Source organism: Miscanthus floridulus, chromosome 17 (assembly GCF_019320115.1).
Source record: "Miscanthus floridulus cultivar M001 chromosome 17, ASM1932011v1, whole genome shotgun sequence".
In the NCBI taxonomy this organism is placed as follows: Eukaryota; Viridiplantae; Streptophyta; class Magnoliopsida; order Poales; family Poaceae; genus Miscanthus; species Miscanthus floridulus.
Window position 1 is genome coordinate 102,574,026 of NC_089596.1, and position 26,655 is coordinate 102,600,680.

Sequence of the window (26,655 nt, forward strand, 5' to 3'; positions counted from 1 at the left end):
CACTATAGTCCTTCTTTGATCGAGTTGGCATCCGTAGGATGTAGATGTATGTATAATCCATCCTGCACGTGAGAAGTGAGAGATTACGATTGAGCAGCACAATTGTTCTACTACTCTAGTACTACACGCTAGCTGCAAATTTTGATTTGAGCAACAATTACTTAATTAAATTAACTACATGCTCGGAACATAAAAGTTGTATAAATGTATTCACGTTTCATGTATCTTTTATTTTATTAATTAACAAACTGATTTTGAAGCAATTGATGACGATACCCTGCGGTATAAACATCCTTTACTATTTAGTACGCTACTATACTACAGTAGTGTTCAATAATTTTCCCCTTTCTCCACTCATATAATGACACGTACTCGTGTCTCCATCGTCATCACGTCCATCTGATGCAGGCGGTTGAGAGTTGTGACACTCAATTTGCCGGTGACGTGGCGGTTGTGCGTCGTGCATGCACGTACTCCGCACTGCACGCTTCGATGACGTGGGGTTAATGTTAATATGGACGCTTCCGTGTGCGTGTCCAGTTTCTGAACGGCGCGTTTGGTCGTCCGCGCAGGTTCAGTGACTCTGAAGGAAACTCGGAGGCGAACTAATGATTTGTTGGAAAATTTTTTTTAACAAATATTGAAGCTAGCTAGGAGCTGTGCTAACGTGAAACCCGTTGTTTCTAGAAGGCAAAAGCTACCGCACCGCACCTACTGCATGTGTGTGCCGGTACGAAATTAGACGACCGATCGATGAAATCATGGTGTCAGGCTGTCAGCAAGCAAACTAAAGGGAAGGTTTTGCAAAGAAGCTAACTAAAGCTACTACAATTTCCAAATTATAAGAAATTTTGCACAAGACACGCAGCAGTTTTCACGGGAACCAATCCTTCCAAATTCATACGTAATATCCACCTACGCATGCAGCGCCGGATGACTCGAACCAGATTACAGTATGCAATGACTACATCTTGTTTGTTTGGTTTTGGACCTATAGCTAGCTAAGGATAAAATGCCCGGCCGAGTAGTCACAGTCTCATCCGCCGGACGAGAGGAACAGGCCAACAGATCCAACGCACGCAACGCGCGCGACGACGTCACGCGTGATCGCCGCACGTATGCACGATATGCTGCCATGCACACAGCGTCAGCGATCTGGTAATAAATTAGTTGATCTGGTCCATTTCCATCGTATTCGAGACGAGGTGGAGTAGTCCATAGCTATCTCAAATCTGACTTCAGAAACACGTACTCTCTCTGTGTTCAGGTTCAAAACTAAAATTATATTTTTTCTAAACGGAGGGGCTCCCTCCATCCTTTAGAAAAGCAGGCATCTCATTTTCCAAAAAAAAAACCAACTAAAGTTTAATAACCAAACATATATACCAAAAAATGCCAATATTTATTGTACTAAATAAGTGCAATACGTTTTATAGTAAACTAATTTGGAGATACAAATGTTTGATATTTTACATAAATATAGTTCTAACTTAAAATTGATTAACTTCTAAAAATAAAAAAAAATGAGATATATATACTCCCTCAAAAATTGCTGCATATCTCGTTTAGGGTGTAGGAATATACTCTTTTTAAAATGGGGAAGGAATACGGAAGATGCGACCGACCGCGAAGAAATCGAGCGCTCGGTCAGCAGTGGAGAATTTGGAAATGTCCATCCAGCAAATCGCGCGCGGCCGGCCGGCGACCAACGGGGGAGACGTGGGCGCCGCTTTCTGATCTGATCAGCCGACGCCATCATCGTTTGCGAGGAAAAAGTCTGGTGGCCCCGGCGCTGATCTCACCACCAGGTCATCTTTGCCTGGACCAAATTTAAAATTTCCATATGCATGCATTTCCAGGTGATTCGTCCTTTCTTCGAGAAACTTAATGATCCAAATTATCCTATTGGAATACTCCGTGTCAAATGACGAACGCAGCGTATAGGGGTTCATTCACCTCTCTCCTTCTCTTCTTGTTCTTTTTCTTTCTCTAGCTTGTCTTTCTCTATTTTTTTCTTCTTCTTGTTCTCGAATGACCAAAATTTAGAGGGACTCGTTTCCATCTAAATTTTAATTAATTCATGGCTGATTCTTGTGAACCTATTACTATGGGCCTATTTGGTTGGTTGTATGATCAGCTCGTATGAGCAAAGCTAGGTTGGATGGATACGAGGATGTACAGTAGCTTGTAGTATTGTATAGCCTTTCTGAAAAACATACCATGTTTGTTTGCCCGTGCCAATACATGACATATATAAGATAAAATGTAATAAGCAGGCATCATTATAATGTTTTTTTTGTGCACGTATATTTTAATAGTTTTTTTTGTTTACTCTTAGGCCTTAGTCAGATTTAAAGCAATTATCAAACCAATACTATAATTATTAGTTATATAAACAATGAGCGAACTGCAGAGCATACAAATAATTTCCTTTTCTATTATGTTTATACTACGATGGCTTTTCTAAACCAGTGATAAGCAAATAACCAATGGCAACTGCTCCGGTACTCCCTTCTTAAAAAATAGTACTTTGCCAGGTTTTCCCCAGGCCTTGCAAGGCAACCAAAATAGACCATGGAGGTTTTGGATCTCAATACCAAGGGTGTGTTTGGTTTAAAGCCTCCTAGGAAGGTCGTCTGGAAATGGATTAAACATAGGCTAATAAGAGCATCTCTAAAAGGCTCTTTATATTCTTTCTAATTTACAGGAATAAAGATTTCGATGAAAAAATACCCCCAACAGTCTCTTCAATTGGATATCCATATACAGATATCCTCTATTCTGGATTTCTCGCTAGCCAAAGATGAAGAGCAAGGATGGCTCTCTAGACTGTGCATAAGATATAGAAAAGCTGTTGGAGGGTACAACGATATAGAAAGCGATTTTTACCCAAATAACTCTCTAAATGATGATTTAGAGAATAATTTTATAAAGGCTCTTGGAGATGCTCTAAGAGCTCTAACCATCAATTAATCCTTACCGGCTCCTATTAGCCCATTACTAACCCAGGTTTTGGCTTTCTATTTGGGATCCAAAACCTAGGATTAATTTTTAGACATAGGATCCAACACCCCCTTTTAACAGATGGATGTCGGATTTCTCACAAGTACATTGGCTTACGAAAGTAACTAGTCCTACATGTCCCGATATATATACAGGTAAATCTGTCATAGGACATCCTTCATTGTTGATGGATACTACTCGGTGTTGTCTTTGTTAGAGGATACTTTCAATTATGGTAATTAGCTCCTAGACACTTTACCTATTAAACTAATAGTTTTTAGAAATGATTATTCTACCCAACTTCGGGGTATTCTACCCAATCCCTAATAGTTGTTGTTAAAAAATTCATAACTTTTGCATGTGAAATTGGATGAAGATGATATTCATATAGAATTGTAGATCTCAATAAGATCTACAACTTTATTGTTGACATGCTTTTCGTTTAAAATTATTTAGAGTACCAATTTTTTAAGTTCTCATATTTTAAAATTTAGAATTTTTGAAAGAACTCAAAAGTTGGCATGGTCCATACAAAAGTTACACTTACCATGTGAACTCTAAAGAACTTCATAGAAAACAAATCCAGGATAAATCTTTTCTATGAAGTCATTTATAGTCCTAAATATTCATTTTTATTTTCTTAGATTTCAAAATTCAAGATTTTCAAACGGCGAATATCAATTTTAAAATGACTTACAACGGAGTCACAACACTATTTGCCTTATCCTGACGCATCACAGCACTGCTGATACAACTCCATAGCTACCATTCCAAAGCTTCCACGACTCCCATGTTGCCAAGTTGCCGGCGGCCGCCGTCACGGCCGGCCCCACGGCGTGGCCGCAGTATCGTCACCAACCACGTCACCTCCCACGCGCTGCGCGACGCGTTGGCCGCGCCCCTCACCCACGTGCTGCCGTCACGGACCGGGGCCCGTGACGGGCCCACCGAACCACCTCAACCGCGGCTGACGCCCCGACACGCCACCCACGGCCCGCGCGCCGCGGTTGGCGCGAACCCCGCGGTCGCCGTCGTCCTCTCCGGCCCTTCCCCACCACCAGATGACGCCATCTCCGCCCCACGCTGACCTCACCGCCCTTATATATGAGGCTGCTCCTCCTGCCCGCCCTGCCCATCACAACGACAACGCCCACAAGTCGCAGTCGCAGCTAGCTCTAGCTCCCAACCGAACCGAGAAAAAGGACGCCGTGCAGGTGCAGCTCGCGCGCCAGGAAGAAGAGGAATAATGTACCAGGCCATCCCCTACAGCGCCGGCCGGCCCTGGCCGCAGCCCGCGCCGGCGATGGGCGTTGACGTGGCGGAGGAGGAGAGGCTGCGGGCGGCTGCGCAGCAGCAGCCGGCGCCGGTGCCGGCGGCGGACGCGGAGGCGGTGGCGAGGGAGGAGGAGGTGCGGCGTGCGGTGGCGGAGTGCCCCGTGCTCGTGGTGGGCAGGCGCGGGTGCTGCCTCAGCCACGTGGTGAAGCGGCTGCTGCAGGGGCTCGGGGTCAACCCCGCCGTGCACGAGGTCGCTGACGCCGAGGCGGAGCTCGCCGGGGTCGTCGACGGCGGCGACGTCGCGCTCCCGGCGGTGTTCGTCGGGGGCAGGTTCCTCGGGGGCCTCGACCGGCTCATGGCCGTGCACATCTCCGGCGACCTCGTGCCCATACTCAAGGACGCCGGCGCGCTGTGGCTCTGATGAGAAGCGACCAGGCCGTTCGATCGTTCTTAATCTTGCCTCTCCATCGTCAGATCTTTTTTTTTGGTTTCCCTGTCCTTGCTTGGAATTAAACGATGATGTGTTGTTAACTTATTTTTATTTACTCGATTAGATAGGCATGCACATAGGACTTTAATTCTTTTAGTAGGAAAAAAAAAAGAATATCTAAGTGTTAAGCGATAGTATTTATATTATTTTTGTATTTCCCATCATGTGAATATGAAAGAGTGCTGAAGTTACCTGAGCTTCTATCCTGACGTGTCATATATGCACAATGGTCAGTACAGTTCATGAACAGTACAGGTCGTCGGCAGCCGGCTGGATTGAGATTTTCCTCCATACAAACTACAGTATTTTAAAGAAAAAACAAGGACGTGTGATCATCATCCCCAGCTTGACATGACTACAGCTGAATTTCCTATCCAGACATCAGTTGCCGACACAACACCTGAAACCATACACTGTTCTCAATATCAGTGTCGTCGTCGCTTGTTCTACAAATCCACATCGAGTCTAAACTCTAGCCACACGGGAATAGTATATAGTATATTATCAGCTGGCATGCAGTCCAAAATTTCAGTAATCTTGGCACGTTAGCGCACGTCGCACGCTCCAACAGCAGGATGTGCACCAGCGACAGGAGATACTACAAGAACCTTTCCAAAACTAACCGGACATGAAGCACCAGCGGCCCCGTCCGTATTTAGTTTCTCCCCTAAATTTCAGTCTCTATCTCATCTGATGTTTGACACATGCATGGAGTATTAAATATAGACTAAAAAATAACTAATTTCACAGATTGTGACTAATTTGCGAGAAGAATTTTTTAAGTCTAATTAGACCACAATGTGGTGGTACAGTAAAGCTGCAGTAAACATGTGCTAATGAAAGATTAATTATGCTTAATAAATTCGTCTCGCGGAGTACTACGGACTTCTATAATTTGTTTTATTATTACTATCCAAACACTCTCATGTGACATCCTGATATAATACCCGACTTTAGCCTCTGAATTTAAACACCACTGTAATCATGCATCACTAGAGAACAAAGGCTAGTGTTCACGCACAGTACAATGCATGCAGGCTATATAGTCCGTAAAAGTAAAAGTCATATATAAATAAACCTATTAATTTCGTGGGTAACCCTGGGATAAGGATACGTAACCCGTAAAACTAAGGTTTCGTTTGCAACCTAAGAATCTTGATTCCTATAAAAATTTTGTACTGTAAAATTCTTGCTTTCCAATTCCAAACAGCACGGGGCAGGAATAAATTGGTGGTACCCGGAATTGGAAACGCACATACATGCATTTCTCTCTCGGCCTGTTCGCTAATTGGTTTCTGGACTGGTTTAGACTGACTAGTGCTGGTTTGTTGTGAGAAAAAAATACTGTTGACTAACTAGTTTGAGCTGGCTAAAACTAACAAGCGAGCAAGCTGGTCCGCTGGTGCGAAAATAGCAGCGCGGATGAGTTGTCACAGGACAAAACTTGCACGAAATGAACACCTGGCCTATGTACCGGCCGGGCCGTGTACTGTACGTTGCAAAGGGCTGTCAGACGATCCACGTACCGTACCAGACAGATCGATTGTGCGTCACACTGTCCAGAATGCTACGCGCCAACTACCTAGTACTCCTATGTGTGCAGTGTCCCTCGTTGGGTGTTTGGTTCCTGGACTGTTTAGACACTAATTTAAAATATTAAATATAAATTAATTGCACATACGGAGGCTAATTTACTAGACGAATTTATCAAGCCTAATTAGTCTATGATTTGACAACCTGATGCTATAATAAACATGCGCTAATGATGAATTAATTATGCTTCACAGTGTGTAATTAGTTTTATAATGAAGTTTTATAATTAGCTCATATTTAGTTTTTCTAATTAGCATCCGAACGTCCGATGTGACAGAGACCTGATCCAAACACCCCTTACTCAAAAAAAAAAATGGTACGCTCACTTTCATTTTTTCCGTTAGCTGGTGTTAAAAACCAGTGTTTTTTTTTGCTCGAATTATAAAACAAAGTAAGTACTGAAAGGAACTGCACTAATGGAGGATGAGCTGTAGCTGCTGAAAAAAAAAACAGTTGAGAAATACTGGCCGGGACACGATTCCTGAATTAAAAATGGAAGCATGCTGATATGAAAAAAAAACCAGTAGGAAATTATCAAAAAGGAAAAGAGTTAAGATGTCAGACTCACCCCAGTGAGGTCAGCATGAACACATCGCGCATCACAGAGCAAAGCAACTCCCAAAGTCCCAGCAATTCAACCCGAGAAGCACGTGGCCCGAAATAACTGAGAAAACGTCTCGAGGCTGAAAAGCGAGGAATTTCACACACAACCAATCGGAGTATCAACGAAGCACCAGTCGAGTCCAGAGTCTAGATTCTAGAAGCTGGAATGGCCTGAAACGCGCTCATCGCGCAGTTCTCCTACTGCCAGCAGAGACAGCGAACCGAGAACAATTATACTCCACCATAATAGTACGCATAACAACTAAATAAATGTTTATGTTAAAATAAAAAATTAGCAACTAAGAACAGAGATATTATAAAGGAAAAAGGAACAAAATTGACTAGCAGGCCTCAAACCTCCACTTGATCAATAATTCTTAAAGATTCACGATAATAATAGGAACAAATGAGATAAGAAAGATCATAAGAAGGTTAATCTTAAATTATATAGATGTGTTAATCTTGAATTATATAGATGTCACTGGGATAAATTTAGAGAGAGCAAACCAGTAAAGCACGAATTATAATTAACTAGATAATTAGAAGGTGTACTGTGCGAACAAATTAGATGTTTAATAAAAGGCACAAATAGCATCATTAACTAGCAAATTGTATAAAATGCTATTAGAGATTATAATAGGGAGGGACAGAGAGATTGAGAAAAAAAAAGTAGAAAAACCTAATTATTAGTTATATAAGATGGTATTACGTAGTAATATGGAAGAAGGACACGGGACCAAAACACAAATACTCCGTAACATTGTTAGCTAGCTAACTAATAAGGGTTTACATTATGAGAGGCATAGAAATGTTAGGGGGTGCTTGGCCCCACTCAGCACCCCGTTTCCTCTGCCACTGACTTCCAGGCCAGCTAACACTGCATCAAATCTACTCCCTGTGCCCCTAGCCCTAGTACTTACTACATAATAGGGAGTATGTAATTTTACATACGAATTTGCAGAAACATCTGTCTGAACTATACCTAGAATTGCAGGCTTTTGGAACGGAGGAAGTATTATGTATAGTACAAAATTGTGAGTGAGCAAGTCGAACCAAACTTGCTGGCAGTTCACGTCCGGAACGTCCGGCAAGAGACGCGCGGACACTCCGGCCGGTGGCAGCAGGCAGGGCCAAGGGAGGGCGTCAAGATGAGACGAGCAGCTTACGTAGCAAGGGACTTTAAAAAAAACGCACGCCCATGGACCATGGCCGGCCATGTAAATAATCCGGTGACGTGTCGCGTACTTGGGGTGGCGCCTGCGTGGCGCGGCCACGGCCACGGCCACGGCCACGGTCCGACGTGGGACGGAGATCTCTCAGATCCGGGGAGATCTCGCCCTGATGTCAACAGCTTTGACGAGTACGCGTCGCAGTGCTACCAAGTGTTTGGATTGGATGCATGGGCGAGGGGGATGACATCACGCTGCCGGCCGCCGCTGGTATAACGCTTTCTCACTCAAGCGCTCCTGCCTGACGACGTCACGTACGTCAGTTCATTTGTGCGTGACCAACGAGCTAACCACCGCCGCCGCCGCCGCCGCCGCCTGAGGTTTATACGTACGTATTTCCAGCGCAGCGCACCATGAATTCATGATGATGGTGGAGGACGATTTTGGGTGCGACTACGACTGGGTCTTTGTTCACGCAGCGTTAGTTGCTGTCAGCAACTGTTGGCCACGGCCAGAAAAATCTTGCAGCTAGCTAGCTAGCGATCGATCTCTTGTTTTTTCTTTTCTAGATAGACACGCAGCAGCAGTTCTCGAAGTGCAGCTGGCAGCCTGGCACAAGCTAGAGAGGTTGATGCAGGAATATACCTGAAAGTAAGAGTAGAAAATTAAACGTTGACGATTGACGCTGCCATCGTTCCACTTTTACCGCGTGTGTGTAACTAGTTGGTATCCGTAATTTGGACCGAGTTTCCGGACTCCCGGTGCAATCGCGCTCGTGGGAAGGAGAGGAGAGGCACACGGTTCATCATTGTGCACTAGTCACTGTTTATATCGTGTATAACTGTAGCATCAAATCTGAACCACTCGCTATGAAAATGGACGGCCGATATTCGTGTCCGTGATTTTGGGGTGGGTCACAGATTTCTCGTAGTAGGCGACAATGCAAATAAGTTGTGTTCCGAGTGATGAAGTGTTTTTCCGCTTCAATGCTGTTGTCACGTGGCTGGCCCATGAAAGTAACTAGTTTTTGGCCCACGTAACCCCTGGGATGATGCAAGAGCCACAACGTTCCCAGTCTCTTGATAATAAATAATAGTACTACGTTACGTAGTATTATTACGACAATACTAATACCAGGATTTTTTTTTCGACGTGGACAGCGCAGCATCAATATATGCGCTCACGTGTCTGAACCCTACGTACCAGTGGAAAACAATGAGCTTGAGCTACGAAATCAAACACCCCGGGCACACCGGAAACGATAAAAGCCATTAAGCCTGCAGTCTAATCGAATCTTTGCAGTAGTACCAATAATTGCTTTTTTTTTTACCCTTTCCATTTCCAAAACAAATGAACATCTATCAAAAGCAACCTTCCATCGAACTCGATCTTTTTCTTTTCATGATGATCAGTTTCGTGGTGACAACCGGCCGGGCGAAGGACAATAGATTTAGTTTTTCTTTCCCTCCTTTTTCCAGATGCTTGTGGTCCACAAAGATTTAGCATGAGTGACGCGTCTGAAGTGGTCTTCGACAAAACCAGTGGCTAGGCTACGAGTACCTACGAAGTACTAGTACGAAGCAGCAGCACACAGGCTGAAACATCTGAATCAGAAAGCAGAGCTAGTGCGCACGGCACATGCTTAAAGTTTGGTGATTCGAGTCGCCTTGTTTTGTTTCTACTTACCGCACACTTGATTATAAACATCGTACTATACTGCATGTTTTTTTTTCGATCTTGTTAGTTCAAAAGGCGTTTGGTGGGACCGTGTGGGATTCTCGCATTTTTTTTAATCGAAAATAACATTCGGGGTTGGTTTCTAGGCTGGTTAGGACTGGCTGGTGCTGATTTATTGTGAGAGAAAAATACTGTTGGCTGGCTGAAACCAACGAGCGAATAGGCCGATTGTAAGGTGAAAAATAAACATGGCCTTAAAGTTGGCTCAGCATCTGAATCGGAAAGCACAGGTAAGAAGCAAAAAAAGTTACTCCTAATAAAACAGTCAGGAACCGTTAGCAATCCCGGCACGGTACCCGCGCGGCCGCGCCGCCATCGCAACAACCACGGCAGCCACCACCGGCGCGAGCGCGGGAAATGGGCGTGCTACTTATGACCTATCCGCGCCATCTCTGACGTGCTCGCGCCAACGGTTCGTCAAGGTTCCACTTCCACCCCGATCCCGATCCCCTTGCCAACTCCGACGCCGGCGCCACCGCCTTCACCACTGCCGCTTCGTGCCAGCCGTCTTTGACCCGCGAGGCCGCGACGTGGCACACGCGGCGGCTACGAGCGGAGCAAGCGAACGCCGCGCGCGCGCACGCACACGCTACACGCCGCTAGGCGCCCAAGCTGTTAACCCAGCCGGGCCCAGTTCAGACACACGGGAGTTCTTGGTCTTGGGCCTGCTAGCTCGCGGATTGCTCGGCCCGCTTGAAGACTTGGCATCCTCCGTCTTGGCCCGGTCTCCCCTGCACTGCACAAAACCTCCGTGCCGTGCCGTCTTCGCCCCGCGACGGAGCGTCATGCACTCATGCAGCGCGCCGCCTGCCCCTGCCTGCGGCCAGACGCGGCACAGACAGTGAAGGGGGGCGCGCTGGCTCAGGGTGACGTGCTGCTGGCCGCCGTTGTCTCCGAATTTTTTACTTTTTAGCCCTTTTTTCGAAAGTTTCTCACAAATAGATCCCTGGCGGAAAGAATTCAAAAAATGGACCCTAGCTCGGCGCCACCGTAGCTGGCGCCGAGCTCGGCGCCAGCATCCCTGGCGCCGAGCCCCTGGGCTAGGACAAACTTACATGGAAGGAAGCTCGGCGCCAGTCACTCTGGCGCCGAGCTCGGCGCCGTAGATGCTGGCGCTGAGCTCGGCGCCGTTGACGCTGGCGCCGAGCATGCCAAAATGGATATATAAAATTTTGGTTAACACCCTAGTTTTACCGTGAGATGGATATATAGATGGATATATAAAATTTTGAGTAAGTCCTTAAATTTACCATGAGATGGACATGCTGAAATTTGTTAAATTTAGTGGTCAGCGTCATGACCTATGGCGCCGAGACGTTACCTTGGCTTGCCGCAATAGACTAGGCAGCGGGCATGCACTACCTCCGGTAGCATCGTCTCTACCGCTCTGAATGGTCTCCCGGCACCCGCAACAGGCTAGGTTAAAATATTTTCAAAAGGGACCAAAATATAAAAATTTCACTTCTGCTCACGCATCAATCGATCCATCGACAGACTGGTCTGATATTCAGCCCTACCCGTCTGGGACGGCACACGGACGGCAAGGCTTGGCCCTGCCCGCCCGGCTGCATGTCCCTGATCCAGCGGATTCTTCTTTCCTTCCTCCCCATCTGGCGTAATCTGGCCCTCTAACCTCTGCTGTAAAATCACGCATGTCATACTTTGATATTCACGCACGTCGTACTGCATGCTCGGCGCCAGCGTCAACGGCGCCGAGCTCGGCGCCAGCATCTACGGCGCCGAGCTCGGCGCCAGAGTGACTGGCGCCGAGCTTCCTTCCATGTAAGTTTGCCCCAGCCCAGGGGCTCGGCGCCAGGGACGCTGGCGCCGAGCTCGGCGCCAGCATCGGTGGCGCCGAGCTAGGATCCATTTTTTGAATTCTTTCCGTCAGGGGTCTATTTGTGAGAAACTTTCAAAAAAGGACTAAAAAGTAAAACATTCGGCCGTTGTCTCGTCCCCTGTGCACGCCTCAACTCAGCAACGAGCGCACTGGGTCTGTGCCATTCTATTGTCGCATTTTCTCCTATTCGAATCCAAAATCTGAAACATAGGTTTCGAACTTGCCTGTTGGCCACCACCCTGTACCAAACAAACAGCCCAGAATTGGAGGGTGTTTGAATCCAGTTACTAAAATAATTTAGGAGGTGTGTCGGGAGAATGTTGTATGGGATGTTCAAATATTAATTAAAAAAATAAATTACATAATCCATCAGTACTCCACGAGACGAATTTTTAAGCCTAATTAATCCATCATTAGCATATTGTTACTGTAGTAAACATTGTCAACCCATAGATTAATTAGGCTTAAAAGATTCGTTTCGTAAATTAGTCGCAAACTATGCAATTAGTTTCGTAATTAGTCTATATTTAATACTCCATGTGTCTGAACATTCAATGGGACAACGACTAAAATTTAGGAGAGGCAACCAAACACCCCCTTAGTTCAAATGTTACCATAAATGCAAGGTTGTCTGCTGGAAATTGAACGAATGGGCGAAAACTAACAGCTGACACACAGCAGTTTGATGCTTCGTTTCTCAATTTTTAGTTTTTTTTTCTCCAGCAATAGGAAGGGAGCAGCAATGTTAGCCAATTATAATTCAAACAAACTGAATATAAAAGGTGCATTGTGCTACCTTTACATTCCATCATACAGTCTAGGGGCTACACTTCAACATACAGTCTAGGAGCAGTGAGGCAAATGGACAAAAAGGTAAATGTGGCTAAATCAGTCAACTAGTTAAATGTGGCTAAATGTAGATCTGGTGCTGATGGGATATATACCAGTTAGGATGTAATAGTGCTAATATTCTTCAGTCCTTACATATTGAATTATTGCAATGTGCAAGACGCTGTGCATTTTTCAAAAATCGAAGGCCATGAATGAGTGCATAAGATGGGTTCATGTTCAGCATCCAAATTGAGCCACTCAGTTGGGCTAGTCGCCTAGGCCCCGTGGTGTCACGATGTCGCCCATGCACATGTAGTATGAAATCGTTGCATCCATGTTTGCCGAACTACATCAACTTGTTAATAGACCATTCAGTTCTATGACTGTCCAAAAAGCATTCCAAGCAAAATATCTCCAGTATGTTAACAAAATATCTCCAGTCTGTTAAGTTTGATGGTCCATCCTGCTTCCTTGAAGTAGAACTCCAACCTGCTACGAGACCTTCAAATAGAGGTATCTCAGTTTCATGACTGGCCAAATACATTCCAAACAGAGCATGTCATCTTCAGAAGTCAAAACTGTTATGCAGATCTAATTTTCTTGGGAGATCAGGAGGTAACGGCACCAAAGATAAATCTTCCTAGGACAAAATAAAAAGTAAATGTTTCAGAATATACGGTAAAACTTCTATAAATTTATCTATTAATGTGAGTCTGAATATTCAGTTTAGGCATCAGGGCTCTGATTCACTTTGTCACAACAGCACATGCTGAAACCAGCAATTGTTATTGAACAAGCATGATTATGCCATCAACCTAAGCGTCTCTGAACATATACTAGACTACTAGTATACTATAGTACGAACCCCTCAGAAGTCAGAACTCATTTCCATGGTGGCGTCTGCCTCTTCACGGATCAGACCAGCAGCTGTAGATTACATGGTTCCTGCTGTAGCCTCTATTCTTAAAATCATGAACAATGTTACATGTTAGCAAAATACTTGGATGTTACAGCAAAATATTTTTGGTCTTTTTGCATAACATGCAGTTGCAATTCTGATTAATAATAAAATGCAGAAAATTTCAAGGTATTATATTTCTAAGCAAGGTTACATGTCAGCAGGCTTATAATTTTTGTCAATTTATCGTCAAGGATTGGAAGGCGGAGTTGTACAGGAGAAGGGAGACATGAGTTTGGAAGGTCAAGTAGTACCTAAGAAGGATACCTTTCGGTATCTGGGATCGATGCTACAGAGGGATGGAGATATTGATGCGGACGTTAGCCATAGAATCAAAGCAGGGTGGATCAAGTGGTGACAAGCTTCTGGCATTCTATGTGACAAGATGGTACCACAAAAGCTAAAAGGCAAGTTCCATAGAACGACGATTAGACCGGCTATGTTTGTATGGAGCAGAATGTTGGCCTACAAAGATTCGACATGTTCAACAACTGAGTGTTACAAAAAATGCGTATGTTGCGATGGATTTGCGGCCACACAAGAATAGACCGAGTTCGGAACCATGATATACGTGATCGCCTAGAGGTAGCACCAATTGAAGAAAAACTTGTCCAACATCGGTTGAGGTGGTTTGGCCATGTCCAAATGAGACCTCTGAGGCACCAGTCCATTGTGGAGTCCTAAGCTAGAACGACGATTAGACCGGCTATGTTTGTATGGAGCAGAATATTGGCCTACAAAGATTCGACATGTTCAACAACTGAGTGTTATAAAAATGCGTATGTTGCGATGGATTTGCGGTCACACAAGAATGGATCGAGTTCGAAACGATGATATACGTGATCGCCTAGAGTTAGCACCAATTGAAGAAAAACTTGTCCAACATCGGTTGAGGTGGTTTGACCATGTCCAAATGAGACCTCCAGAGGCATCAGTGCATTGTGGAGTCCTAAGCCAAGCTAATAATACGAGAAGAGGTAGAGAAAGACCGAAATTGATATGGAGGAGACAATAAAAAGAGATTTAAAAGCTTGGGATATACCTAGAAATCTATGTTTGAATAGGAGTACTTACAAAGCAGCTATTGAAATGTCTGAACCGTGACTTGGGACTCTTGATAGGTTTCAACTCTAGCCTACCCCATATCTTGTAGCTGCTGCTGCTGTTGTTATCGTCAAGGATTGAAGAAGTAAAGAAACAGCTTCTACGCATCCATAATAAAAGGCTGAACATACTGTAATCACTAATCAGTACATCTTTTGCAAGTTCTAAGAAGGAATCATCGTAACGATCAATGATGAGTACAGGCACCTCCACAAGATTGATAACCTGCATCATGTGGTTTGATTCAAGGGCTGAAGGCAACAAAGCCAGCAGGCCTGAAAGGTCTCATCCACGACAAGTTCCACATACGCGACTCAAAGCGACCGAAGGCAACAGAGACAGCAGGCCGAATAGATCGAACAGAACCGTAGTTCAAAGACGTCTTACTCATCACTAACAGGTACGCAGGCCCAGTACACACAGAAAACGAAGGCCTGACCAACTCTAATCGAACTGACCTTCCCCTTGTGCGTGACTAACATTGAAAAATAGCCACCACTGATAGCTGGCCGAAGGCCTTCATGCTGCCATCAGCTCCTCCACTTCCTCTGATGCTGCTGCCGTCTTGGTGACAGTGTTCTTGGTCTTGCCTGCTGGCTTGGTGCTGGCCTCAATGACCTTGACTGCATCCATCTTGTTCTTGTTGATAGGCCTTTCAAAGTTCTGTGAAAAAAATTCAAAATCAGCAGACTTGCGTGCAGAACTATCTGATGTTAACCCTCCTAGTTTCTTAACTAACAGTTCTTGAGCCACGACCATGGCGTCTTTTACGCTTTCTATCCTTTTCTTTTCCAGCCAGCCTAGTGCTTTTCCTTTGAACTGAGCAACTTCCAATTTTAGGACTCAGGGTACCATTTGTATGGTTGGCTGTACTAGTTGTTGGCAGTGTTTCATGTTTGCCCTCGGACAAGTGTTCGAGAGGCAAAATGGGTCGTGGTAAGGCGCAAGAAATTGATTCTAGGAAGACATCCATTGGTTCCAACAGAACTCCATTGTCACCAAAGCGGTTTCTGGTCAAAGTCTGGTCAGGTTGTGGCTGTGTATGACTAGTTGTGTTGTCCACTGGATCAATGTTGTTTGCTAACTCACTGGAACAGGGAGACGTGACAACTAAGCCCAACAAATTAGGGGACTGCGTAACAGACTGGCAATGTTCTTGAGTTACTGTAGTATGACAGTTTGAGAGCTCCGGGTTGAAAGAAGTAATTGAATCAGGAAAAGTACTCACAAGGAGGCTGTGGACAGGATGAGTCTCACAGGCGTGAGTCTTCTCACCACCCACGCTTGATTGCTGCTGGTTCCTCTAGGAGCATGCAGTCAGGAACCTTGCTCCCAGCCACCCCTGCTGATTCCTCTAGGAAGTTGATGTCAGCCACCTTGCTCCCAGCCACCCCTGAAGGACAATGCCACAATGAGGCTTCATCAAGCATGGGATCATATGGAAAAACAGCAGGCACTGAAAAAAGGTCTGATTAAAAGATGTTGAAGGACATGTTCAATCTGACACACATTCACCCAATCAAGTTTGAGACCTTACATCTAATTCTAATTAGTATTGAAGCTAATGGATCCAATTACAAGAAATGTTGCCTACTATTTTGTATACTTTCTAATATAAGAAATACATAAATATTCAGATCAATGGTTGACATTTACGAGGTAATATGTATTAATAAATATTGAGATCAATGGTTGACATTTACGAGGTAATGTGTATTAATAAATATTCAGATCAATGCTTCACATTTACTTAGCAAAACCTTAAAATGAAGACCATCACTTGAAGGTTGTATATTGTCACTCCTAATTCCTAAAGATCCGAAAACGAGATAAAAAGAAGAATTGAATTTTCGCATTCACAATGAAGAACAAGAGATAGTTAATCAGCTTACCCATAACAGGAAGTGGCTCGGGCATCAGCTCATTGATGTACTTGATCGCGGCAGCCTTGATCTGGGAGTAGCACTGTGCTCTAACAGCGTTCACCTCGGCAGCGTGCTTTGCTTTCTCTGCCTCGAGCTCCTCTGCCAGCTGCTGGAGGTTGGCTTCTACTTCCTTGCGCTCCTCCACGAGCTTAGCATGTGTCTTTGTCAACTCAGCTCTCGTCTCCTTGAGTTGCCAATGTGCCTTGGCGCCCTCAGCTTGCGCCGCCTCAAAGGCATTTCTAAGTTGGCAGACCCTGTCTGTATCCTCAGCCTGTGCCTTTGCCAACTCAGCTCTCGTCTCCTTGAGTTGCCCAAGCGCCTTGGCGACCTCAGCTTGCGCCGCCTCAAGATCCGATTCCAGTCGCTGGACCTTGGCCATATGCATGCCTTCCTCAGTCCGAAGCAGCTGCATCAAGTGGCTAACCTTGGTCGCGTGCTCGGCTTCGAGTTGGCGGACCCTGGCCGTGTGCTCGGCCTGTGCCGCACAGCGCACCGTCAACTCGGCTCCCATCTCCTTGAGCTGCATAAGCACCTTGTCGCGCTCAGCTTGCACCACCTGTAGCTGACCTGTGAGTTGGCGCGTCTTGCTCTGTTCAGCTTCCAAGTCCTCCAGCGCCTTGGCACGCGCAGCTTGCTCCGACGCAAGATTTTCCTTGGCTAGGCGTAGCTCCCTGAATGCATCCTGTATCTGAGGCCTGGAAAGCTCGTCGTTGCCAGCAACGGTGCTCCTAGGTGACATCACAGGAGTGAAACCCGGCGGTGCCGATGACGTCGTACCTATGATCCGCTGACTTGGAGCGGTGATGGTGATGGCAGTGGTAGGCAAACGTGGCCTCTTAGGCGGGTGGGTGCTCGGAGTCACATCATCGTCATCGCTAGCTTCAGTTTCAGATTTGACTTGTTCATGCAACGGAGGGAGAACGGGGAAGTTGTGGTTGTACTGAGACTTGTCGATGATGAGCTTCATCAGACTTATGCCCTTCTCCTCTTTCACGGCATTCAGCTTGTCGATGGCGTTCCACGCGGTTTGCGTGAGCTGCAGAGTCTCGTTGGCTCCCTTCCTGGGTGTCCCCCACTCTTGAGGACATCGCCAAGGATTGTCAGCCATGAGGGAGTCGAGAAAGAACCACCTCTCCTTCCATTTCGTGTTGACATGAATCCCGCCGTCAGCCTTGAACAGACAGCTCCAGTTAACTTTGAAGTTGTACCACCCGTTCCCGACCGGGAAGAGCTTGAAGTAGTATCGGAACACCGCCGCCATTGGCGTGATGCCGACATCCTCGCACACCAGCACGAAACCAGCCAGTTGTCGCCACGCGTTAGGGACGAGCTGACTTGGCGCCAGATTGAATTACGTCAAGACCTTGTTGTACAGCTCGTGTAGAGGAAACCTCACGCCGGCTTCCAACATTGCCTCGAACACGCACAGCGCATTCGAGGCTTCCGGCGGCGTCTTGCACGGCCCCCACCCGTCCTCGGCGCACAGCGGCTTGTAGAGCTCGGTCGATATGCCGTAGCTCCGGCATATGCTGAGGAGGGTATCCTCACATTTGTGCTTGGACCGCATATTCTTCATCGTCGCAGCAGCCGAAAAAGGGGAGTTGAGGCCCGAACCTTCATCAGCATCTGGGGCAGCAACGGCGTCAAGCTCCGCTTCCATGATGTCGCTAATGCTGGGGGAGAAGGCGGCAGGGCAGCAAAGAGAGCGGAGACGGCAGGGGTGGTTTTGAGGAGCAGCAGCCGAGCACAAGCAGCGGCGGTAGTTGGGGAACTATTTGATTTGAGCTGAGGGGTAGATCGAGAAGGAATTGGGGAAGAACTAGAACGACAGAGCTCTTGTCATCTCTTAAAAAAAGAGATTGTTCTCGTAATGTTACAAAGTTTAATTCAGTAATGGAGTACATAAAGGCCCAAGATTCCCTGAAGCCAGCCATCACTTCCTCACCTCACCAACTTTTTTCTGTCCTATAGAGAATCAAACCATGAATCAAAATCATCCGATGCAGATGCATTTAAGGGATCAGAATGAAGGGGTACACTATCAAGTGGGGTGCTGTTCGATGCTTGTGCAGTTGTAATTTGCTTTGGCTCATTTAAGCATGATGAAGTGTCTTCAAGCAAATCATCCACCGAATCATCAATAGATGGCGTCACATCAATTTTCTTAGCATATCTGAAGCCAATGTTCTGACCAGAATTAGCAGTTGGCTGAGAAGTCGTACTTAGCGTACCAAAACCTTCACTCTGTACATCAAGGGAAGTCTCTGAAAGCAAGTCATCTAGAGCATCGTTGAGAGGTGCAAGCAAAGGTGGTTTGGAAGACAAGCTAGGTTCAACCTTCTCATTTGACAAACTGATCTCGTGCAAAGTTGAAGCGTGTTCAAATGGTTCGTCCAAATTGGCGCTGGAAAGGTGAGTTCCGCTAAATGAATTGAGGAGCATGTCAAGTTCTTCTTCTGCAGCACCCACCTCAAACTTCAACCCTTTGCTATGGCTCATACCAGGATCAGTATCCATGATTTGTTTGTAGGTCTTATCTTCTTCACTATCAGAACTCACTGAATGAGTACTAATCTTTGGAGAAGCTGTAGTTTCTTGTGCATAACATTGCGACCGGCATTCTGTTTTCATTTGATCATCAGAACAGATGTTGCTGGCATACTCATGATGACTTGTACCTTTCCTGGGTTCAGAGTTCAAGTTATGTCCAACTGAACTGCCTTTAGCATCAATTTCCACAGAGGTGTCAAGTTCAATAGCTATTTCATTGTCTTCCGATGCATCAGCCTAGAAATAATAAGACAGATCAAGGGATACGAAGTCAAGCTGAATGGATATGAAAGAAGCTTTGAGTATGCTAAGCATGTTAACCACATAAAATTAATATCATGTTACTGCCAGTAAACATAAAATTAAGCCTGTAAACTGCAACGAGAAACTTAATAAAAGGGCAACCAAGGGAGAGCGAAGCAGCTAATTAGAAACCAATAGCCAGCAGAAGCATGAGTTTTACCTGCCTAGAAATTGTATATACAATGGTTCTTAAGGCAACTTCTAATCGCCTAGGTGACACCGTAACACTATGAGAAACAGCAAGGCAGCAGCATAGAGGATGAAGAAAAAGAAAAAAAGAAGAAAATGGAGAAGGGAGGAGGAGACGTAAGGGGCTGGCCCAGCCCACTAGCCAGCCTGATAACCACCCCTGACTTGCATATAGGTTTCCCCAAACTACTCTCATCCCGATTCAGTCCGCGCCACCGCTCACTTCCCCTTCTACCTCTCTCCTTGTGGAGTTGCACCACTGAGGTTAAGAAGCATCAGAATTCTTGTGTGTTTGAAGGTTCTCTGCCAAATGTCCATGGGTTGCTACATACCATTAAGGATGAGTGCAGCCTCTAGTGTATGGCAGTAGTATCTAAGCTTGGAGTTTTTTCTCTCTTAGTCGCTGACTCTGGCAACTTATGCGCTGGGGTCTTTGGTGTTTGGTCATTTTGTGGCTTTTTGGTTTTTTTTTTACGAGTGCGTTTGTACCTGGGCTGGGTTTCTTTCCCCCAGCCCATTGTAATCCTTTTTTTTATCCTAACTTAATGAAATGACAACACAGCTCTCCTGCGCTGTTCGAGAAAAAAAAACTCCAGTCCTCCTTCCTACCACTTCTCTGCACCACATTGAACTGCGCCCTCTCAGATCGACCGTGCTGCACCTCAGCTGAACAGAACAAATTCTGCGCAGGCCAAGGGCGCTGAAGTTAGAGGAAATGGCAACAACAGCAGCTGCTGGATTTTTTAGCACCTGGATGCCTAGGTGCTGCCTTTAAAACCATGGTACTTACCATGCACAAAACAAGATAACACAGAGGCTTAATTAAAAAAACGAAATGAGCCAGATACTGCAATACTGTTATGACACAACAGCAAAAATATGCAGATCAGAAGTTTTCGGAAGTTAGAATAAGCTTTGCTTCTGAGTGTGCAGGGAACTGCCCTGTTGGCTAGTATTGCTGAAAGAATTAGGCTGTGGCTAAAATGGCAAGAAATGCAACTGTAGCTGCATAAGAGGCAGAGCATCAAAGCACCCTGTCACTACTGAATAGTGAAGAAGGTAGTGATGGGTTTAAGGATGATTGAGACAGAAAGCCGATGCAAATTAGCAATAGAAGCGGCGAGATCCCTCATTCAGACACTCATAACATTTTCAAAATAAGGAAATGTGAACGTGTGGTTATGGTTTTACTAGAAATAATTAAAGACAATAATAGTGTTAATTTCAATGTTTAGAAACCTGACAAATGAAACAGAACAGATATAATGAAGAACATACCATATCCTCAGGAAATAGATCTTCTTCTATAAAAAGTCTCCGAGAAAGCTTAATCTTTGAAAGGTGATTGGCCAATGCATTCAAATCCATGGACAGAAAAGGCACCTGAAAGTTGGGGAGAAGAACTGTTGTCACGTGAATATGCGTTGTAACCCAACAACCACAAGAAGATATAAAAGTGAAGAATTTCTACATGCAGAGTAATAAAGCACACACCAATCAAATAGAAGTCTTAATTGCTTCACATATCCTACCCCCACTGATATTCAAATAGGCTACCATTATCAAGTTAACCCAAACAAATCCCACAAAATGTACAGCAAGAAGCACAAAGTGTGGTCACCGCCATGATCAATTCATTTTTCCAACAGTCTATCAGCTACTAGTACATTATATATGATAACATTCAAGATAATACTGAACCTTATAGTAGGTCTCTGTTGCACAACACAAAACAATTTCCAAAGTTGATATATTGTACCTCAAAATCTGGTGCTAGGTCGTCCTCCAATATAAAGTTATCATCAGCACACCAGGACAAGATTCCTTCACCTTTAGCTTCGAGCATAGAGGTAGAAGCCTGCATAAAATCTAGAAAACCGCAAAATCAATGGTCTTAAAAGCGGCAACAGAAATAAAGGGCAATCCTCAATTAACACATCCACACACGTCTAGCATGAAGATTCCACACACGTCGAGCATAGAGTTTCAATGAGCTAACTCAGCTCGCTAGGAATTATCAACAATATATCAATTCAGTCAAGGAGATTTGAGCTGAACTCAAATGTTCATATGAGGACAGCACCAAATAACTAAATAGAACACCCTAGGGTGTTTGGAGTACTAAACTTTGTTCAGAATCAGTATGGCTAGAATTTCCCTAGGTACCAGTATCGATGATAGCACCGCAACTTCTGCTTAAGCGAAAATGTCAATGAGCTTACTCAATGTACAACTCAATGAGCTTACTCAATGTACTGATAGTGGCAGAGCAGGAGGAAAGTAGCAGCCGAAACGAAAGACAGCGGCACTCACTCACCAAATGGCAAGTCCTGGGAGGGGAGACACGGCGCGCTGAGGTCCCGGCCCCCGGGGGGCTGCGCTCGGGCCTGCTCTAGCAAGAATCCAAAGTCGGCGCCCTTGCTGCGCGGAGCCACCTCGCCTGTCCATTCCTCGGCGGCCGCAGGGTCCTCCGCCTCGCCCTCGGCGTCGTAGCGGTCCCAATTCGAGGGGAGGTTGCGGCTGCGGGGGCCGGACGAGGTGGCTGCGGCTGCGGCGGCCCGCTTCTGCCTGTGCGCTGCCGCCGCGGCGGGGGTCTGGTGGACGCGGCGGCCGTGCACCGTGTGTGAGCGCTTCGACTTCGCCGCCGCCTTGGGATCCATCAGGGGAGGACCGGAAGAGGGGCGACCGTGTGGGGAGAGAAGAGACGGAGGGGGAGGTCTCGGCGGTGGACTGTTGCTTCTGTTTTTTCCACTTCTGCCCTGTAATGTTTTACTTATTACATTTGTGTTCCTAAGATACCTTGCTCCATGAAGTTTAAGGGGGTTATATTTAATATTTAAATTTGACGAGGGTCTCGCGCCTAAGATTCTCTCCACTGTCGCCTCCACCGGGGGGAGAGGATCGGCCGCGCACGGAATCGCAGCCGTCCAAAACCCTTCGCTTCTCTTCAGTGGCTTTGACGAGCCGGCGGCGGCGGCGGAGAGGAGATGCGGTTCACTGCGTCTCCGGTGGTGGAGCTTCCGGTGGGCGGCGCGGTGCTGACGTTCGAGCAGGACAACGACTCCTTCGAGGTGGGCACCTCTGTGTGGCCCTCGTCCCTGGTCCTCGTCAAGTTCGTCGAGCGCTGCCTCCGCGACCCGGCCCACCCCTTCGCCGACGTGCTCCGCTTCCCCGGAACGCGGGCCGTGGAGCTCGGCGCCGGCTGCGGCCCGGCAGGGCTCGGCCTCTCCCGCCTCGGCCTCACCGACCTCGTCCTCACCGACATCGCCGCCGTGCTCCCGGCGCTCCGCCGCAACCTGCGGCGCAACCGCGCCCACCTCCCCCGCGCGCCGCGCCTCGCCCAGGTCCACTGGAACTGCCCTGCGCATCTCGCCAAGCTAGCCACCCCGCGCCGCTTCGACCTAGTCGTCGCCGCAGACGTGATCTACGTCCAGGAGTCCGTGCCGCACCTCATCGCGGCCATGGATGCGCTCGCCGACGCCGAGCGCGGCGTGGTGCTGCTCGGCTACCAGATCCGGTCGCCCGAGGCGCACCAGGCGTTCTGGGACTCTGTTCCGGCTGCCTTCCCGGTGATCGAGAAGGTGGCACGGGAGCACCTCGACCCTGAGTACGCCTACGAGGAATCCGATGTATACATACTTCGAAGGAGCCCGCGTCAGTGAGGTCAGGTGGTGAACAATTGCTGACAATTTGCTCGCCAAAGTTGTGTTTATTCAGCTCACAAGTTATGAGCTTCTAGTCATGGTGACTAGTGAGGATATGTAATAGAAATTCCATAGTTGTTTCTTGATGAATCGATGCATTGTGTGGGTTAGTAGACAACTCTAATAATGAGATTATTAGATCAAGTCGATCGGCTTTTTTCCTCAACAAAAAAAGTCGATCGGCTTGCAAGTATACTAAGTTATGAAGAAGTCCTTGCTTTAGGTGTGGTGCGGAAGTTCATGCTTTATTGTTTGTTTTGTGCATATAAGAGTTAAGTGGTTATAAACATCCTTAAACCTTCTATGTATAGCAAATAAACATTGATATACATAGAAGGTTTAAGGATGTTTATTTGCTAGCATTCTCAGCTTCTCATATTTGTGATCAGCTTCTATGCATTACACTGTGATTGACGAGTAAGAACCAACGTGTACACTTAAGGTCCCTAGTCATCTTAATGATCAACCTTGTGGCAAAATTGAGCATTTTCTGTGAGTAACCACTATCCTTGTGTAGTTTTATGCTTTTCTGGTTGTTTGATGGGCTAGTGGAGATCTGTAAATGCTTCGCTTCCTGGCTAGCATAAATGTGAGTCCAGCTTCAACCTGCCTCAAGTACGCAATCCAAACTGAACATGCTGGTAGCATTATGTCTTTCATTGTTTCAGGTAAATTATTTTTGTACATATGGTCTATGAAAGAATGGTTGAATCTTGCAGGCAATGATTAAACCTAGCAATAAAAGACCATGAGTTCTGGATGCACAAATGCTTATAGCACAACGAGTTTTAGTTACTCATACCCTAAATCTCTGATAACTTAAAACAATTTGGAAGGTAGTCCTTGGATGAGACCTGGACTGATTGAATTCAACTGAATTTGTAATACAACTGACTATATTTCCACCCATATTTCTGGTAGGTAGTTGAACCTTTGAATCAAACACACATTGGACTTGTTCATATTTATAATTCACAGCCTGCAGTCTTAACGTATCTCTTCGCCTAGGGAGTTGAATTGCTCGGGCGCATAATGTTGGACACTTTTGCTTCTGAGGAATTATGCTGAGCATGCCTATCATACTTTGCTCTCAGGTTCTTAGGAAAGCATGGTATTTTAACATCGCGTCTTATGTCTAAAGATGATACATGTCCAGTAATCTCCAAGGGTGGGTGTTTTTATTAGTGTTCTGTGCCCGAGTACTTATCAATTCTCGCTCATGCTGGTCTAGTCCTGTTCCAGTTCAGCAAATCAGCAATTGAAGTGTTCGCGATCATGACGCCATGCTGTCCTGATGTTGTGCGTACGGGTATCTTTTTCTTCGGTGTTGTATCTTGCCGTCGTGATTGATCATTAACGATTTAGCATGTCCTGTTTGTGCCCTGGTGTGTTTTCGATCGCAACATGTTTTCTATTATCTGAGTAATATCTGGCAAAATCTATTTGTTATTATCATCTGATGCCCACTCGTTTAGTGTTGTGTCCTTGCTCCACGACACGACCTTTTTTTTTTCTTTGAAAGGGGAGCTAATGATCTTGTGGTGCATGGCAACACTTCTTCAAGGATCTTCATGGTGTTGGATCCAAGTTCTTATGGATTCTTTTTTTGTTACCAGGGTCAACCCTATAAAGCGTGTCTCGAAACAGAGGCTATACAGAAACTCCTTTCTTTTGTCAATGAAGAACTCCATTTTATCTCTCTATCAGGGGAAAAAATGCATCTAGTTATGCGCTCCTTTTAGCAGGTCAGCTCTAGTTTCGCTATGATCCATGTGACAAGGAAAGAGAACTAATCTTTTGTTTCATCTGGGCCTTGTTTAGATTCCAAGTTTTTTCACTCTCTCTCTATCACATCAAATCTTTGGACATATGCATGGAGTATTAAATGTAGATAAAAAAACTAATTACACAGTTTGATTGTAAATTACGAGACGAATCTTTTGAGCCTAGTTAGACCATGATTGGACAATAATTATCAAATACAAACGAAAGTGCGAGATACAAAAGATAAGAGATTCGTTCGATGAACAGCCGGGTTCATATTGAACCGCTTGCACCTTCCAGAATCAATCAATCAAATTTTGTTTGGAAGGGCTAGCGCTCCGACGTCCAGACAGACGACGCGTCTGGACGTAGCTCCCGCACCACCTCTGTCACGTGCGCCCGTGCGGTTCGCTCGCCCACGCTCAGGCGTACGCGGGGACCACCCGAGCCCGATCCATCCGGACGCAGTTCCTGTGCCTCCTTCGTCACGCACGCCCACGGGAAGCCTGCTCCGTTTCACGCACCCGCATGCGAATGGGGCCGGTCCTAGTCACCTGCCCCGCCTGCGTATGCGCACTGCAGAGCCATCTGCCGGCCTTAGGCATCCGCACGGTGACCCACGGCGGCGCCCCAACAGCAACAACAGGCGGCTGCGGCAGGCCACTGTCCTCCAGCCACCAGCTCCATTGCAACATGTGCTCCCCCAGATCTACTTTTGAAACATCTAGATAAAAACACTTGAAACATAAGTTTAAAAACAAATGAAACACTTAAAACATACGCTTAAAACATGCGTGTATAGCCATAGCAATATATGCAACATCTAGATCTACTTTTGCAACATTCAGATGAAACACTTGCAACATACGTATATAACACCTGAAACACTTGAAAACATACGCTTGAAACATGCATGTTATGCAACATCAAGATATACTTCTGCAACATACAGATGAAACACATGTAACTTATATCTGAAACAACTGAAACAATTAAAACATACGATTGCAACATGAAACATACGCTTACAACATGCGTATATAGTCATTGCAACATTTGAAATACCCAGATGAAACACTTAAAACGTACGTTTGAAACACCAGAAAACACTTAAAACACGGCATCGCTGGCGGCCATGGCCTACATGTTGGGAAACCGTGGTAGCCAGTAAGCTTGTGTCAGGGGAGATGTCGAGAACAACGATCCATCGCACACCTCTGCCGCAGGCCTCTGTACCGTGTCCGCGCCACGGTGTGGGACGACGGCGACATGGCAGGGTAGATCGGCGAGGAGGACAGGAAGTAGATGGAGACCGCCCTTGCAAATGCGCTGGAGTAGTTGGAGGAGTAGGACGGCGCCACGGGACGAACAACGGAAGACTATGAGAAGAAGCTCAGGGAGGTGGAGGAGGTGTGCGGCCCAATCATCAAGCATGTGGGACAGCAGGGATAGGGGCATGGCGCAGGATGGGCGTGCGGCGCTGTGCAGGATTAGCTTTTGGTGAACGAAGAATGGATAAGAGAGGGAAGATGAACGGCGGGATTTTGGTCTGCGTCCTCCTTGCATTTATGGCGGGAGATGTCACCGGAGATATGGACTTTGGGTTACGTAGGTAAA

General features: G+C 46.1%; 4 protein-coding genes across 4 annotated transcripts; 2 read left to right on the forward strand and 2 right to left on the reverse strand.

The window, feature by feature from the left end:
- The first annotated feature begins 4,119 nt into the window (after positions 1-4,119).
- LOC136517404 (monothiol glutaredoxin-S9-like) lies at positions 4,120-4,971 on the forward strand. Its single transcript, XM_066510959.1, has one exon. It carries the CDS (start codon positions 4,250-4,252, stop codon positions 4,697-4,699), a length of 450 nt encoding a protein of 149 aa, XP_066367056.1. The 5' UTR covers positions 4,120-4,249; the 3' UTR covers positions 4,700-4,971.
- An 11,359-nt stretch (positions 4,972-16,330) lies between these two features.
- Positions 16,331-17,267, reverse strand: LOC136516111 (uncharacterized). Its single transcript, XM_066509502.1, has 2 exons — positions 16,496-17,267; positions 16,331-16,413 (listed from the first exon to the last, which is right to left on the reverse strand). Exons 1-2 carry the CDS (start codon positions 17,265-17,267, stop codon positions 16,331-16,333), a joined length of 855 nt encoding a protein of 284 aa, XP_066365599.1.
- A 1,032-nt stretch (positions 17,268-18,299) lies between these two features.
- LOC136517442 (protein ECERIFERUM 16-like) lies at positions 18,300-22,290 on the reverse strand. Its single transcript, XM_066511002.1, has 4 exons — positions 21,888-22,290; positions 21,330-21,439; positions 20,849-20,953; positions 18,300-19,315 (listed from the first exon to the last, which is right to left on the reverse strand). The coding sequence occupies exons 1-4, from the start codon at positions 22,228-22,230 to the stop codon at positions 18,494-18,496; spliced, it is 1,380 nt and encodes a 459-aa protein (XP_066367099.1). The 5' UTR covers positions 22,231-22,290; the 3' UTR covers positions 18,300-18,493.
- A 172-nt stretch (positions 22,291-22,462) lies between these two features.
- On the forward strand, positions 22,463-23,366 carry LOC136518281 (uncharacterized). Its single transcript, XM_066511917.1, has one exon. It carries the CDS (start codon positions 22,558-22,560, stop codon positions 23,230-23,232), a length of 675 nt encoding a protein of 224 aa, XP_066368014.1. The 5' UTR covers positions 22,463-22,557; the 3' UTR covers positions 23,233-23,366.
- The last annotated feature ends 3,289 nt before the right edge of the window (positions 23,367-26,655 follow it).

Coding starts and splice junctions, on each gene's coding strand:
- LOC136517404 (XM_066510959.1), top strand. CDS start 4,250: ATGTACCAGGCCATCCCCTACAGCGCCGGCCGGCCCTGGCCGCAGCCC.
- LOC136516111 (XM_066509502.1), bottom strand. CDS start 17,267: ATGTCACCTAGGAGCACCGTTGCTGGCAACGACGAGCTTTCCAGGCCT. Junction 16,414..16,495: donor CGAGCCACTTCCTGTTATGG/GTAAGCTGATTA, acceptor TCGGATCTTTAG/GAATTAGGAGTGACAATATA.
- LOC136517442 (XM_066511002.1), bottom strand. CDS start 22,230: ATGGATCCCAAGGCGGCGGCGAAGTCGAAGCGCTCACACACGGTGCAC. Junction 21,440..21,887: donor CTCCCAGGACTTGCCATTTG/GTGAGTGAGTGC, acceptor GCGGTTTTCTAG/ATTTTATGCAGGCTTCTACC. Junction 20,954..21,329: donor ACCTAGCACCAGATTTTGAG/GTACAATATATC, acceptor CCCAACTTTCAG/GTGCCTTTTCTGTCCATGGA.
- LOC136518281 (XM_066511917.1), top strand. CDS start 22,558: ATGCGGTTCACTGCGTCTCCGGTGGTGGAGCTTCCGGTGGGCGGCGCG.